The sequence below is a fragment of the Felis catus genome, chromosome D2 (assembly GCF_018350175.1).
Source record: "Felis catus isolate Fca126 chromosome D2, F.catus_Fca126_mat1.0, whole genome shotgun sequence".
NCBI classification, from domain to species: Eukaryota; Metazoa; Chordata; class Mammalia; order Carnivora; family Felidae; genus Felis; species Felis catus.
The window spans coordinates 71,628,250-71,641,848 of NC_058378.1; the positions used below are offsets into that span (position 1 = coordinate 71,628,250).

The following is a 13,599-nucleotide window of genomic DNA, read 5'->3' on the forward strand; positions in this document are numbered from 1 at the left end:
TATATACACACCTTGTCCTGTTACCCACGGTCATTTCTCCAGAGGTTTCCCTTTCTCTGCAAGACCTGAACTCCCTCTGCGACATTACTTCCGGCAGGTGACCTTACTATGCCTTTTACTCACTGTGTCTCTGTCCCAAGATTTCTTTCTTTATGTTTGCTTCCCTCCCCCGCATCCCTCTGCCTTTCCCCTTTCTCCCTTTCCTGTGTCTCCCTCCCCCTCTGTCCCCACCCTTCTCTTTCTCTCCACCCCCCCGTCCCCACCCTTCTCTTTCTCTCCCCACTTTCCCCTTCCCCTATGTCTTCCTCCCCCCACTTTCCCCTTCTCCTGTGTCTTTCTCTCCCCCCCACTTTCCCCTTCCCCTCTGTCTCTCACCCCTCTTTCCTTTTCTTTTCTTTCTTTCTATACTTCAAATTGTATCTCCCCCCAATCCTCTTCCTGCTGATCCAAAACATAACTTTTAAATGTTTCTATCTACCACCCACCCTTGCTCTCAATCCACAGGCACTGCCCTGACCCCCTCTCCACCTCTGTTCTCACCCACACCGTTATTTATTTACAAGTGCCCGCCCCCTCATGCCCTGCCCCTGCGCGGGATTTCTTTGCCTGTCTGGAAGGACTCTCTCAGAGGTCATCTGTGAAGAAGTGAACTAAACAGCCTTCTGTCAGTCTTCTTCCCTCTCTAGCATTTCACAGAATTCCCGCTTTTGAGAAGTCTCAAGTCAGAACAATGCACATTTAATTTTCATTTAAATCCTTGAGATTGAAGTGTGCTGTTATGTATAATTAATTTGCACGCACCTATAGTTAATTCACAGTACTTTAAGCCTGAATGCAAGTCCACATTACTGCTTGAGTAACTAGAGTAATTCTGTAGCCAGTGATGTGGAGAACAAAGGCCAAAGAAATAACAGAAAAAAAAGTAAACTCCCTTACTAGCCCATCGGCAAGTCCTTGAGACAGGCAGAGTGACCTTCCTCTAGGAACCCAGCTGCCTCGGTGTTGACCCTTTGCTAGGGGCAAAAGGCAGTCTCAGTTTAACCTCATCCCAACCTCCAGGATCCTGTAAGTCTTCTATAAAAATCCTTGTAGAAACTTCCTTCATCTCTGCCTCCCAAGAATATATGTTAGCAATCATCCTCCAAACATATGGCCCGCTAATATATATCTGAAGGGTCTCGTGACTAAACTTTTACTCTTAGACAGTAGTAAATGACCTTTTCCTAACAACAGCTAGCCCCCTCAAGGTCCTGGAAACCTTGCTTCCAAATTCCTTAGAGACTTAACGCTGTCCCTGACCCCCTCCCAACTTGAAAGTCTAGAATCAGTCACTCCTCACAACCCCAGTGCAGCCTTTCTGCCCATAGGTCCTGTCCCCATGCATTAATAAAACCACCTCGGGGCGCCTGGGTGGCGCAGTCGGTTGAGCGTCTGACTTCAGCCAGGTCACGATCTCGCGGTCCGTGAGTTCGAGCCCCGCGTCAGGCTCTGGGCTGATGGCTCGGAGCCTGGAGCCTGTTTCCGATTCTGTGTCTCCCTCTCTCTCTGCCCCTCCCCCGTTCATGCTCTGTCTCTCTCTGTCCCAAAAATAAATAAAAAAACGTTGAAAAAAAAATTTTAAATAAAACCACCTCTTTGTGCCAAAGATGTCTCAAGAATTCTTCTTGACTGTTTGCTCCTGAACCCTGATATTTCACATCAAGATAGCACTTTCATGAACGAGAAAGTGAAGGCAATACAATAGTGGTCCCAATCTCAGTAGTATCCCCTGGAAGTTTAAACCGCTTTTATTCTTTCTGTGAAGTTTCATTTCCATTTTCTACAAATGTGCTTATTAGGATTATTTCAGAAGTGCTAGAAAACAGACAAGAGAGATAAACAATTTTTAAACTATTGCTGTCTAGGTCAGGATTTCAGATATGTTAATGGAAAAATGCTTAATTAAATGTTGGTGAGTGGTCAAGGATAGAAAATGGTCTGTTGAAAGCCAAATCAGTTAAAACTCACAATATACCGAAGAAGCTGGCTTTTTGGTGGTTTTAAATATGTTTTTCTTTTAAAAATCAAAGTTAGTGCTTCATGGTGAGGACATGTTTTGTTTCAAATTCAGGTAATTTCCAAACCAGAGAGGTCAAAGTAATGTCGCTTTATTGAATAAGGAGAATCTGAAAAGTGAAAGAATGGGGAAGAAAACTATGCTCTAAATGTCTTTTGTTCAAACTTAAGTAAATTGTATATTGGGGAAGACTTTTCAAATTTATTTTTATTATGTGAGATCTTATGCTTATGAAAATCCATGTTGTTTATCCCAGTGGTAAACTGAGGAGTGAAGGGCCAGTTCCTTATTATTTCCAGCCTATTTACCAACACTTTGGTAAAAAGGTGAAAAGAAAAAACATAAACTACCAGCCCTGATTATTTTATGTTCAACAGACATAACAGTTACTCAGTTAAATGCAATAAAGGTTTTTGTTTTGTTTTTAATTTTTCTTAATGTTTATTTATTTTTGAGAGAGAGACAGACACAGAACGTGAGGGGGGGGGAGGGGCAGAGAGAGAGGGAGACACAGAATCAGAAGCAGGTTCCAGGCTCCGAGCTGTCCGCCCGACGCCGGGCTCTAACCCACGAGCTGGGAGATAATGACCTTAGCTGAAGTCAGATGCATAACCGACTGAGCCACCCAGGCGCCCCCAATAAAGGTGTCTAAATGCTTACTCTGGGTTTTCAGCTCCTTTTCACTGCGAGGGTAGCAAACCATTTGCGGAGCACGCTCCACGCAGCACTGATGTGTCCTGTGACAGCGCGCCCCCTGTAGGTGCGCCATGGGAAAGCCAAGCCTGCCTTCTCCGATAACGTACATCTGTTCATCCGTTTGCGTGCAACGTTTCCAAATCAATTTGAAAATGTGGCTAGGATTTACTTTGCTTTTTAAATATTCTCTAAATCTGTGATTAAAAATAAGTAAAGAGTTACATTCCTCTAAAGGAAAACACATGCTATTTATTCATCAGCATATGTTGGTACAGGTGTTATAGTCTTACCTGTGCTTCTAGTGACGGTGTTGTTACCCAAGTCATCTCTCCCTCCCTCTCCCATGGGCGCCTCACAGGGAACGCTGGGCACGCAGGTGGATATTTACATGCCTCTGTGAGGAAATACTTTCTGTTTAATCTCCCATTTGTTTCGGTTTGTTCTTTAATGATGCAAATGCTTTTCCCTAGTTCCGGGACTACTGTGCTATCTGCTTAAGATGGGAGTGGCCTGGGTCTCCAAAAGCATTGGAAAAGTGCAATTTAGAAGCTACGTTCTTTGAAGGTCATTTTTTGAAAGTTTTATTTGACAGAATGGGAAGAATTCTCGATCAGGTAATAAGCTTTAAAATATTAATTGTCATATTGTTTTGTTACTATTCACCATGGATTCATCTCTAGTCTTAGTTTAGATCTTTAATAAAGTAGTTCTGTTTTCGTGAAGCTCAGCTGGCAACAACCAGTGCGTTTCTGATGCATTTGTTATGTTCAAAGCCTTCATTTGGCCTGACGGCTGTTGTCAAATTCTATATTTCCCTTCTCATTATACGCTGTTGTCTTAATATCCTTAACACATTTTGGAGGTGATTAGAGTGCTTTCCTTTTACGATGAACTTAGAAAGCCTTTTAGTATAGTTAGTACAGATACAGATTGAGTCAACCTTCAATTCAGAAGACCTTAAATGTCATTTCAAATTGAATCTCCAGCACTCTGGTCTCATTAAAATTACGGAACAATATTAGATGAATCTGCTTCAGACAAAGGACTTAGGAATAAGACTCATTTTCAGAAGGGGGAGGTGAAATAAAAAAGGTAAATTTACTTATTCCAAGGTAGATAAAAAACTAGCATCCTCTGGTCTGTTGCTCTGTCTCGCTGACGGCCAGGAGAAATGAATTTGGGATTACGGAACCCCTCCCTCCCTCCCTCCCTCCCTCCCTCCCTCTGTCCCTCCCTCCTTGAAAAATGAACAAAGTGAGGATGCAGCTTTGAAATGCCTTACACTCTGGGATGTACGCTTGAAATAAAACCACCTGGCATGGTACTTGCCTTAACACAGAAATTGACTTCACCAATTTGGAACTAATTTAAAATTGTATATTAAAGTAGTTGTTCTTTTTCAGCATTTTAGTTAAATATTTATGTGAGCAGAGGGAGTTAATAAAAGAAATTTACTCCATAGGCAGGCTGTCCTCAATAACCAGAAAGCCAAATAAAGAAATTATAATTTAAGAAGTATTTCACTGGGTTCCACTTCAGACAGGACTGTTTCTGGTAGTAATCAGTTAAGAGATAGAGTAAGTCCTTTTTTCTTTTAACCTCTTAATAGCAAGTGCTGTATTTCTCGGGTTTGGTGGGTCGGTTGTTCAGTCCAGATCTGGTGGGTGTGCTGTTTGCATGATGGCTGCGTAAGCCTCCTGGGTAGCAAGCCGGGTTTATCAGTTCGTTGTGGTGTTTGAGCTGGTTTGCTAGGCTTTCTCTGGATCTTGGGTATTTTTCCCTTTAGTTTGCAGAGTGCCGATATAAAAGGGTATTCGGAGACAAAATATCCTGAAATGCTGCAGAGTTTTTCTTATTTCAGCGGGTCGCACATCACGGTGCAGAACCGGTTCATCCACCCTGTCTCCACCATTCTTCCGGAACCCTGAATGATAGGCAGGACAGACTTCTGCTCGAATTTTGTCAGGGAGGAATCCCTAGTTTCAGTTCGTGTGACTTAAGGTCGTACGCTGCGGGGCACAGCCTCAAGCCTTTTGTCTTTAAACGCGTGGGTTTTCCAAGCCTTTTTTTGGTAAGAACCTGATGCAGTCAGATCTCAGAGATAATCATGAGCCCCGGCGTGCAAAGCTTGCTTGGTTTCGTTTCATTTTCTTTCTTTTTTGAATGTGTTTTCGCTGAGGGTGATGTTTGCTTGTAATTTTCTTAGTGTACATCTCTGCTAGGGCGGGGCTCACCAGTCTGGGATTAAACATTGACTGCAGCTAATTCGTAAAGTAGCTAGTTTCTGCATGTTCAATTACACTCAAGTATTGTTGGTACTATTGTGTTGTCACAATGTTAATTTTTAAAAAGTACTCTGTAACACATTTAGTATCGTTTGTGATGATTTTATAAAGATAGCAAAATGCCGAGGTCCATGAGCGGAACGTAAAGAACACCCGAATGTAGGGAGGCTCAGCTTCTCTCTGCCCTGACAGGGAAGGGTTTCGTCTTGGGTAACTGAGCCACGTGTCACACTTCCTTCTTCTAAGGCGAAGCTGGTGTTATTTGCCATCACCTCCTACTTAGATTTGCTTGTAAAAACTGAATGAAAAAAACAATTTAATACTTTAAAAAATACAAAGCCTTGTTAAATACACGAGTTTTTAGAAGTTTCAGAGGCTATTAAATTATTGAGATAGAGGCTGCCTGGGTGGCTCAGTCGGCTGAGTGTCCAACTCTTGATTTCAGCTCAGATCATGATCTCACGGTTCTAAAGACTGGACCCAAGCTCAGGCTCAGGGCAGAACCTGCTTGCAACTCTCTCTCCCTCTCTCTGTGCCACTGCCCCACTCATGCCCGCTCCTTCATGCTCGCCCTCTCAAAATAAATAAGTAAACTTTAAAAATAAAGAGAAGTAAAAATTTAAATAAGAAAACTTTAAACTTGACTAAACAGTATTATTTTGGTTGTCGGTAAATTTAGCCTTTTATTTTTTTAATTTTATTTAATTTAAAATTATTTAATTTTAATTTTTAAAAGTTTAGTTATTTATTTTGAAGGAGAGAGTGTGAGCAGAGGTGGGGCAGAGAGAGAGAGGGAGAGAGAGAATCCCAAGCAGACTCCACACTCCACGCAGAGCCCCACGTACGGCCCGACTTGGGGCTTGATCTCCCGACCTCAGCCAATATCAGGAATTGGATGCTTAACCGACTGACCCACCTAGGCGCCCCAGTGTATCCTTTTAGTAGAAGGGTTGAGACTGAGTTTGCTGGTAACCTCAGTATGCCGCCTTTCTTTCTTTTTTCTTTTTTTGTCATCAGTATGCTTTTAAGTCCAAAGTGTATTGTCCTAAAATTCCAGCTTTGTATGTAACATGAGCGCAAAGATGCACCAAGCCCATTTGACCTGTCAGAAAAATCTGGCCAGCTTTCATTTCAGGTGAATGCTGTACAAAGTAGAAAAGAGGTCCAAAATAGGTATAAACACTTCTACTAACCCAAAAAAGGGATATTTGTATTAAAGAAAAAAGACCAACTTGTTTTAAAGTTATTACCATTGTGAAGTAGAGACCATTTCAGAGGTAAGTTTCTATGTAGCTGAGATTTGTTTTCATTTTCACGTTAAAATATAATCTCAGTCAGCCTTAAACGTCTTAAACAACGTAGGACATAGGTTCTTGTTCAGACAAAGCTAAAAACCAAAGTAACACCTTATGACGAAAATACAAAGTTTAAGTGGCAATTTCTGTCCTTGCCGAAAGCCAAATTTTGACTTATTTATTTAAGCTCCTATAAATGGAAGAATTTGTGACCTAAAAGCCTGAACTACCTGAAACAAGTCACATCCCAAACTGTACTTAAGTTGTATTTTAAGGGGTTTTGTTCACATGCTTTACAAATGCATTCTTCTAAGGATTTGCAAAAATGTTTCCTTTGTGCCTCAAACACAATTTAATGGGAGTTCATTGTTCCTTAAGAATTGAGTCCTGGAGGCTGTTCTGTTGCAGATATTATCAAGTCGGAGAATATGCTTTCCAAACTCCCCTTCCGTAGGAATTGTATCTCCCTTCATTTATCTTGCTTGAGGCCCAATTGTGAATAAGAGAGACTTAGGGATAGTTTTCTGCCCTTTCAGAAAATCCGTGTTCGTGGATCTCGTGTTTAAAAACAAAAATGGTGCGGTTGGACTCACAACACAGGACTTGAGGTCTTTTTTCACGTGAAGGCACCTTTGCTGTCTTCTGGCACTATGCCCTCACACTTGTTGTCCTCCGAATGGCAGATGTTCCCTTCTTTTTTTTTTTAATTTTTTTTTTCAACGTTTACTTATTTTTTGGGACAGAGAGAGACAGAGCATGAATGGGGGAGGGGCAGAGAGAGAGGGAGACACAGAATCGGAAACAGGCTCCAGGCTCCGAGCCATCAGCCCAGAGCCCGACGCGGGGCTCGAACTCACGGACCGCGAGATCGTGACCTGGCTGAAGTCGGACGCTTAACCGACTGCGCCACCCAGGCGCCCCAGATGTTCCCTTCTTAGTTGGTGTTCACTGTGTCAGGCGCTTAGCGTCCGCTCAGTGAATGGGAGCGAAACAGGCAGAGTCCATGGTTAACATTCACTCGTCCTGAATCCCTTTTCCTTTCCCCGGGCTTGGCGTGTGTCCCTCGCTCGCCCCCAGCCCTCCCACGGAAGCCAGTTTTGTCTCAGCCACTCAGTTTCCTTTGGCTGCCTAGAAGGAAACTGGAAGGAGCAAGACTTCTGTTGAAAGTTCTAGAGACGGTAACAGCAACCGTTTTTGTACAGTGTGCCCTTTTCTTTGATTTTGATGCACTTTGTAAAGCACCTCCAAGCCATTTTCTATGAGGAGGAAACAGATTAAAAATTTTGAAAAATCAGGGGCGTCTGGGTGGCGCAGTCGGTTAAGCGTCCGACTTCAGCCAGGTCACGATCTCGCGGTCCGTGAGTTCGAGCCCCGCGTCGGGCTCTGGGCTGATGGCTCAGAGCCTGGAGCCTGTTTCCGATTCTGTGTCTCCCTCTCTCTCTGCCCCTCCCCCGTTCATGCTCTGTCTCTCTCTGTCCCAAAAACAAATAAACATTGAAAAAAAAAATGAATTTAAAAATTTTAAAAAATCGAATTCAAGTAAAATTGTGATACTACATATAAAAAATGGATGAGGAACTGTACACAGATGTATAATTATTTGGGGAGAGTTAATGCTCTTGTGATAAAGGAGATGATCCTTGTCTGTAATCACTGTTTTGAACCTTCTTGTTCGCTGTGAGGCTTCTGGTGGTCATTTCTGTCCCCAAATACTTCCCTTCTGCCCAGAAGGTTCTGGGCTGGTGATGCATATGGCTTTATTTTTTTGTGTACAGGCTCTTGATCATTGGTGGTAGTTGAGCAATCTAAAAGATGAAGAGTATCACTTCTAAAATGAGCCTACCGTATTTTAAAAGATCTTAATGACTGTTTTCATTGGAGGGAGGAATAAGATGGGATATTTTCCTTTCTTGAAAAGACCAATTGAAATCGTGAATCGTGCTCAGGTATATACACATGTATAAACAATGTCAAATGTCTTTGTTTTTTTTTACCTCTCCACAGCCATATGATGTAAATTTACAAGTCACTTCCGTGTTATCTAGACTTTCTCTCTTCCCACATCCACACATACACGAGTACCTTTTGGATCCTTATGTAAACCTTGCTTCTGGCTGTAGATCCCTCTTCTCCGTAATCGTCAGGGTGAGTTCTTAGTTTTGTTATATTCTCTAGGATTGGCAAACCTGTCCACTTAACATGTGGATGATTAATAGACGTGGTCAACATGTCCATTAACATTACTTATCATTGTATGTCATTAGTGTCACGTGATGGAAAAGATTTTACATCTGCCGTCTAGAAGTCATTGTTGTACGATGGTGTGTGGAGGAAAAAAGACAGTTTATTCTTTTCAATAATACATGTAACTTTTTTAAAATTTTTAATTTTTTTTTTTTTAAAGTTTGTTTATTTTGAGAGAGAGAGAGCATGAGCCAGGGAGGGGCAGAGAGAGAGAGAACGGGAGAATCCCTAGCGGACTCTGTGCTCTCAGTGCAGAGCCCGACGACGTAGGGCTCAGTCTCACGAACTGAGAGATCATGACCTGAGCCAAAATCCAGAGTCGGATGCTCAACCGACTGAGCCACCCAGGGGCCCCATATGTAACTTTTATATTTTAGGGAACAGATAGGACTCCTTTGCCAAAGACGGTTATGTGAATAGTGAGAGGTGACGTTTTTTATTTAGTAATAGGAAATCGAGTAATAGGCAGTTTTTTAATCCTGAAAAACCCTAAGTAGTTGACCTCAAGAACCCAGTTCATTTTGTCTCTGATGCAGGTTGTTGGAGACCTCATGGTTAGAATCCAGCGCATTCAAGACTTTACTCCCAAGCTTCTGTTAGTCAGAAAGCGATTGCTTGGTTTGGAACCTGAAGGCCCTATGTAAGCCAGTGTTTTACATGTTTTTATCTAAAAATTTCACCAAAACTTCATCATCTGCCGATACGATTTGATTGCTTGCTTGCTTTCCTTTCCCCAGTATTGACCACATCACATTGCTGGAGGGTGTGATCGTGCTAGAGGAGTTCTGTAAGGAGCTGGCGGCCATCGCATTTGTGAAATACCACGCTTCCTCCACCCCGTAAATAGCATCCTCCAAAGAACAGAGGGAGCAGAACTGCAGTACACGTTTCATCAAAAAAAGACTCAGCTGCACCCAGCCGAGAGGATAAAAAAGCCTTTTTAAATGAAGCACTGCTATAAGTTGGACAGAACCTTTAAGAACACATGGAGTGGACATTCTTAGTAAAATGTTGTATAATGTCGTTTTCATTGGCGTTACCGTGATGGTTCTCTATATAAGATGGCACATCCTTGAATCCAGGATACAATCAAAGGAACTTCAGGAAATAAGCATCTCTAATGCCTGTGTGAAAAGCTGCAAAATTTCTGATGTCACGACTTTGAAGATATTTCTGTTATTTTAATATCCTTTTAGGTAGCAAGGCATTTTGACTCTGGGACTCAAATGCTTCTATTCTTTTGGATTAATAAGTAGCAACAAAACAAAACAAAACAAAACTGATTTTATAACTTTTTAAGGTCAGAATTCTTATCAAACAAAATATGAAAAATAAAAAAACTGTAGATGAGAAAAAATACAATTCAGGAACCATCGAGTGAGTTGAGTTAATATTAGGAGATAAAAATGTGTAGAGCACCATTAACTTTCCTCAGCTTTTCTAAGAATAACAATTTAATATGATGAAGAAATTCTTGATTAATATAATACATATATATTTTTTAAAGACACGTTCTTTTACTCTTTTGTGCACATAGCCATGTTAGCGATTGATTTTCACGTATGGGTCCCAGTGTATTCAAACCGTGTCATTTTTGCAACAATGTCAAATTTGTGCTCACCATTGGTAATGTTTGCTAAAATAGTATTTTTTAGGCTAATTAACATACATGGGGTTGAGAACTTTTTTTTTTTCCTTCTGTCTATCCCTCTCTGAAAGTTGCTTTATAAAATTGCTTTGTAATTTGATTTCTTATTGAACTACATAGGTGGGAACTGACTGATAACTCTTAGGCAGCAATCAAAATGCCAGTGGCCTCCTCAGTGTTTACATTTATTTTTTCATTTTGTTCCGTCTTTCGCTTTAAATGATTCTAAAGAGATTTCAAAAGAAAACCAGCGTGTCCTGTTTACATGTTAAAGAATTTGGGTAAATTGGGTATATATGAAGGACCAGTTCAGTAAGGCTGCGCTGTGCACAGCATGCTTATACTTGATTTACAAAATGGTGTTTGCTAATCCGCTTTCTGTTCTTTTAAGTGATGCTTATCACTCCAATACGGCTTTTAATTTCCTCTTCTTGCTCTCCTCCTCCTCTTCCTGAAATGTTAAGCAGCAGCACTTTGCTCTTTATCTTTCTATTTACTGATACTTTGAGGGAGTGACCTGTCAGGCTTCCCAGCCTGGGAGGAGCCGTCCCTGCTCCTTGTAACAAGTTGTTTTATGGAGCACGTTTGCATACACAACATCACGTGGCATGTGCAGCCAAGCATGTTTTACCCCTCCTGCTAATTTTGTTGTATTTGTGTTTCTGATTTATTTTCTAGTTAGTTTTGGCTATTTATTAAGAGCAGAATATCACAAGATTACGAATATTCTTGGCTCTAGAATGCTTACCCCTGTTAAACCGAGACGACGACATTTCTAATTTAATGCAGATCTTTGTTAGCTCAGTCTAAGCACATTTATTAAGCAAAACAAGGAAAAGCAAAAGTAGGAGATAGTCACTTTGTGCATGATTTTCTTCAAATGATTTTTTAATGATGGGAAAGCGTTGTTCAGTTCCCTGTGTTTATTGATCAGCCCCCGCGAAGGAACACTGCAGCATCTCTGTTTTTAGACATAGTTGTAGTCTACTTTGATGTAGGTTTATTGAAAATAAGGCATGAAGAGATACTAGATATTTCTTGATGTTTTCATAGTGTTCAGTGGATGTAATAGCGATGCTATTACCTCTAAAGCCAAATACTACTTCATTCTTGATTTCACAATGGGACCTTATAGCGAATATATGACACCAAGCTCAGAAAAGCTTTAACTCGTGTGTGTGTGTTGCTTCTTAAAACATAATTGTTTTCCTAAGTTATTGTAATGATTTTGATCTGTAGTCAGCTAAAGCTTAAGGTGTAAGTTGTCTCTCTCCTAAGTTTCTTTTCCTTCTTTCTTCTTGGTATTTAGTTCAGACAGACCTCGAGCCAGCCAGTTCTCCCAGGGAGCTGGATTTGTCAGTGAAACAATGTGCTACGTTCCTAGTCTTTTTCGTACTGTCTTGTGGAAGCCAAATATCTCTGTTACTCAGTGCTTGCAAACCAGTGACTCAAATGCACTGTGCTGGGTGGAAAGTACCACCTTCACAGCCGATCGCCGTAGCAGGTTCCAAGCCGAACATTAGCCTTGCTTCATATCAATAGAAATGGGTGTGCACGTTTTCTTTTAACCTTCTAACAGGAGAGTCTTTGATTTCATTTTTAGTAATGAGCCACGTTCTTCACTTGATAGAACTCAGATTTGTCCTTAGGCAGTTATCACGTAGTACTCCCATTATAACTCTGTAACGTTTTCATAATGTATCTGTCTGTGCAATATGGAAGCTATGAGAGGGTTCATAGCTCTTTGGTTTAATTGTACATTATGTGTGTGTACATGTGTACATATATATATATGTGTGTGTGTATATATATATATATGTATATATATATATATATATATATAAAAGGACCAAAATCCTTAGCTTGCTTACACTGTTGCTAGTGTAAAGATTGTTACACTTCATTTTACAGGGCACAAATTATGGAATTACTTTGTAATTCAGGGTGACATATTTCCATAAATTATTGCGTTACTATATAACTACCATTTAATTGTGAAGTTCACAGGCATTGACAAGTTGCAGTGAAGTGAAAAAACAAGTTGTATGGTAGTTATATTTTGGGTTTTACAATTAATCAAAATATGCATGTCATTGAGACACTCGATGTGTTAAAACATGATAGATAATCATATTTCTGGGCCCTGTAAAAATAGTGTTACTGTAATGCTCTGTTTGGCCTCCTGCCTTGTTTACATTAAACAAAGGATATTTGGTAAATTTTTCTATCAAACATTGTGTAGGTTACTGACAGTGTTACCATGGCCTGGAATTCTTGGGCCACCTGTGAAGAAAAAGTCTTCAGATGGTGATCGTGTACCTACTATCTCTTCAAAAGGAGGTTGTGATCAAGTTCAACTTTTTGTGCTGATGATGCATGCAGGACTAAGAGGGATAATCTAAAAATAAATAATGTAATTTAAGCAAAGTGTCTTATATTTTTATAGAATTCTAATTGAAAACATTTTATTCACTGATAAGTCTGAAACAATCGCTCGTAACACACAAAAGGATATGACACATCTTGGGGCGCCTGGCTGGCTAAATCAGTGGAGGATGTGACTCTCGATCTCAAGGTGATGAGTTTAAGCCCCACACTGGGCGTAGAGCTCTCTTAGGTGCGCGCGCGTGCGCACGCGCGCGCACACACACACACACACACACACACACACACACCAGTTAATGGGTCACTATAGCATTGATTCCTAGGAGAGAACAAGAAGGGATAGAATCAGAATGTTTGAGGAGGGGGAATGTATAGCTTGAAAAATCCCCCCCAAGTGTATATCCTCCACCCAGCTCCTTAATAATCATGTCTGCAAAGGAAGGGATGTTTATACAAGTCTTAGAGAAACAATTCATTATAAGTAATCTTTCTTAATATATTTGTAACACATATAAAAACTTTTTCCCTGACATCTGAGACCATTAGACTCTAGGCTTATTCCATCCGTTTGAATTTTTGCCAAATTGGCTGTAGTTGGAAACTGAAAGAAACGTACTACACGGCACAGCCAGCGAGAGAAAAATGGGATTATTAATCCCACCTACCCAGGATTCTTTGTAGCCAATACTACTGAAAACAGTTTTAGAAGGACACAGAGAGGATAGCAGGTTGAGAGGATGTAGTGAGGTAAGTTTAGGCATCGAAGACTTGAAACTACCCTCCTTGCTTTGAGCTGCTTTAAAGGAAAACTGCATTGGAGGAATGCACAATCCAATCCCTAGACCAAAAACCTGGTTCAGACTGCCATTCATTAGGAAATTTGCAGTGTTTCATCTGGAAAACTAATCTCAAGGGACTTTAAAGAAGTCATGTAAAATTGTTTAAGTTGAAATTTTATAGGAGTGACTCAAACTCTTTATCAGGAAAAAA

At 40.7% G+C, this 13,599-nt stretch overlaps 1 protein-coding gene across 3 annotated transcripts in view; it reads left to right on the plus strand.

The window, feature by feature from the left end:
* Positions 1-12,651, plus strand: part of FHIP2A (FHF complex subunit HOOK interacting protein 2A) — a 38,270-nt gene extending 25,619 nt beyond the window's left edge. For all 3 annotated transcript variants that reach the window (XM_023240971.2, XM_045040720.1, XM_045040721.1), the window contains 4 exons: positions 3,223-3,366; positions 8,337-8,477; positions 9,113-9,216; positions 9,314-12,651. In XM_023240971.2, coding sequence (XP_023096739.2) covers positions 3,223-3,366; positions 8,337-8,477; positions 9,113-9,216; positions 9,314-9,419 — 495 coding nt within the window. In that variant the 3' untranslated portion in view covers positions 9,420-12,651. The remainder of the gene's footprint in view (positions 1-3,222; positions 3,367-8,336; positions 8,478-9,112; positions 9,217-9,313) is intronic.
* Positions 12,652-13,599: the final 948 nt, after the last annotated feature.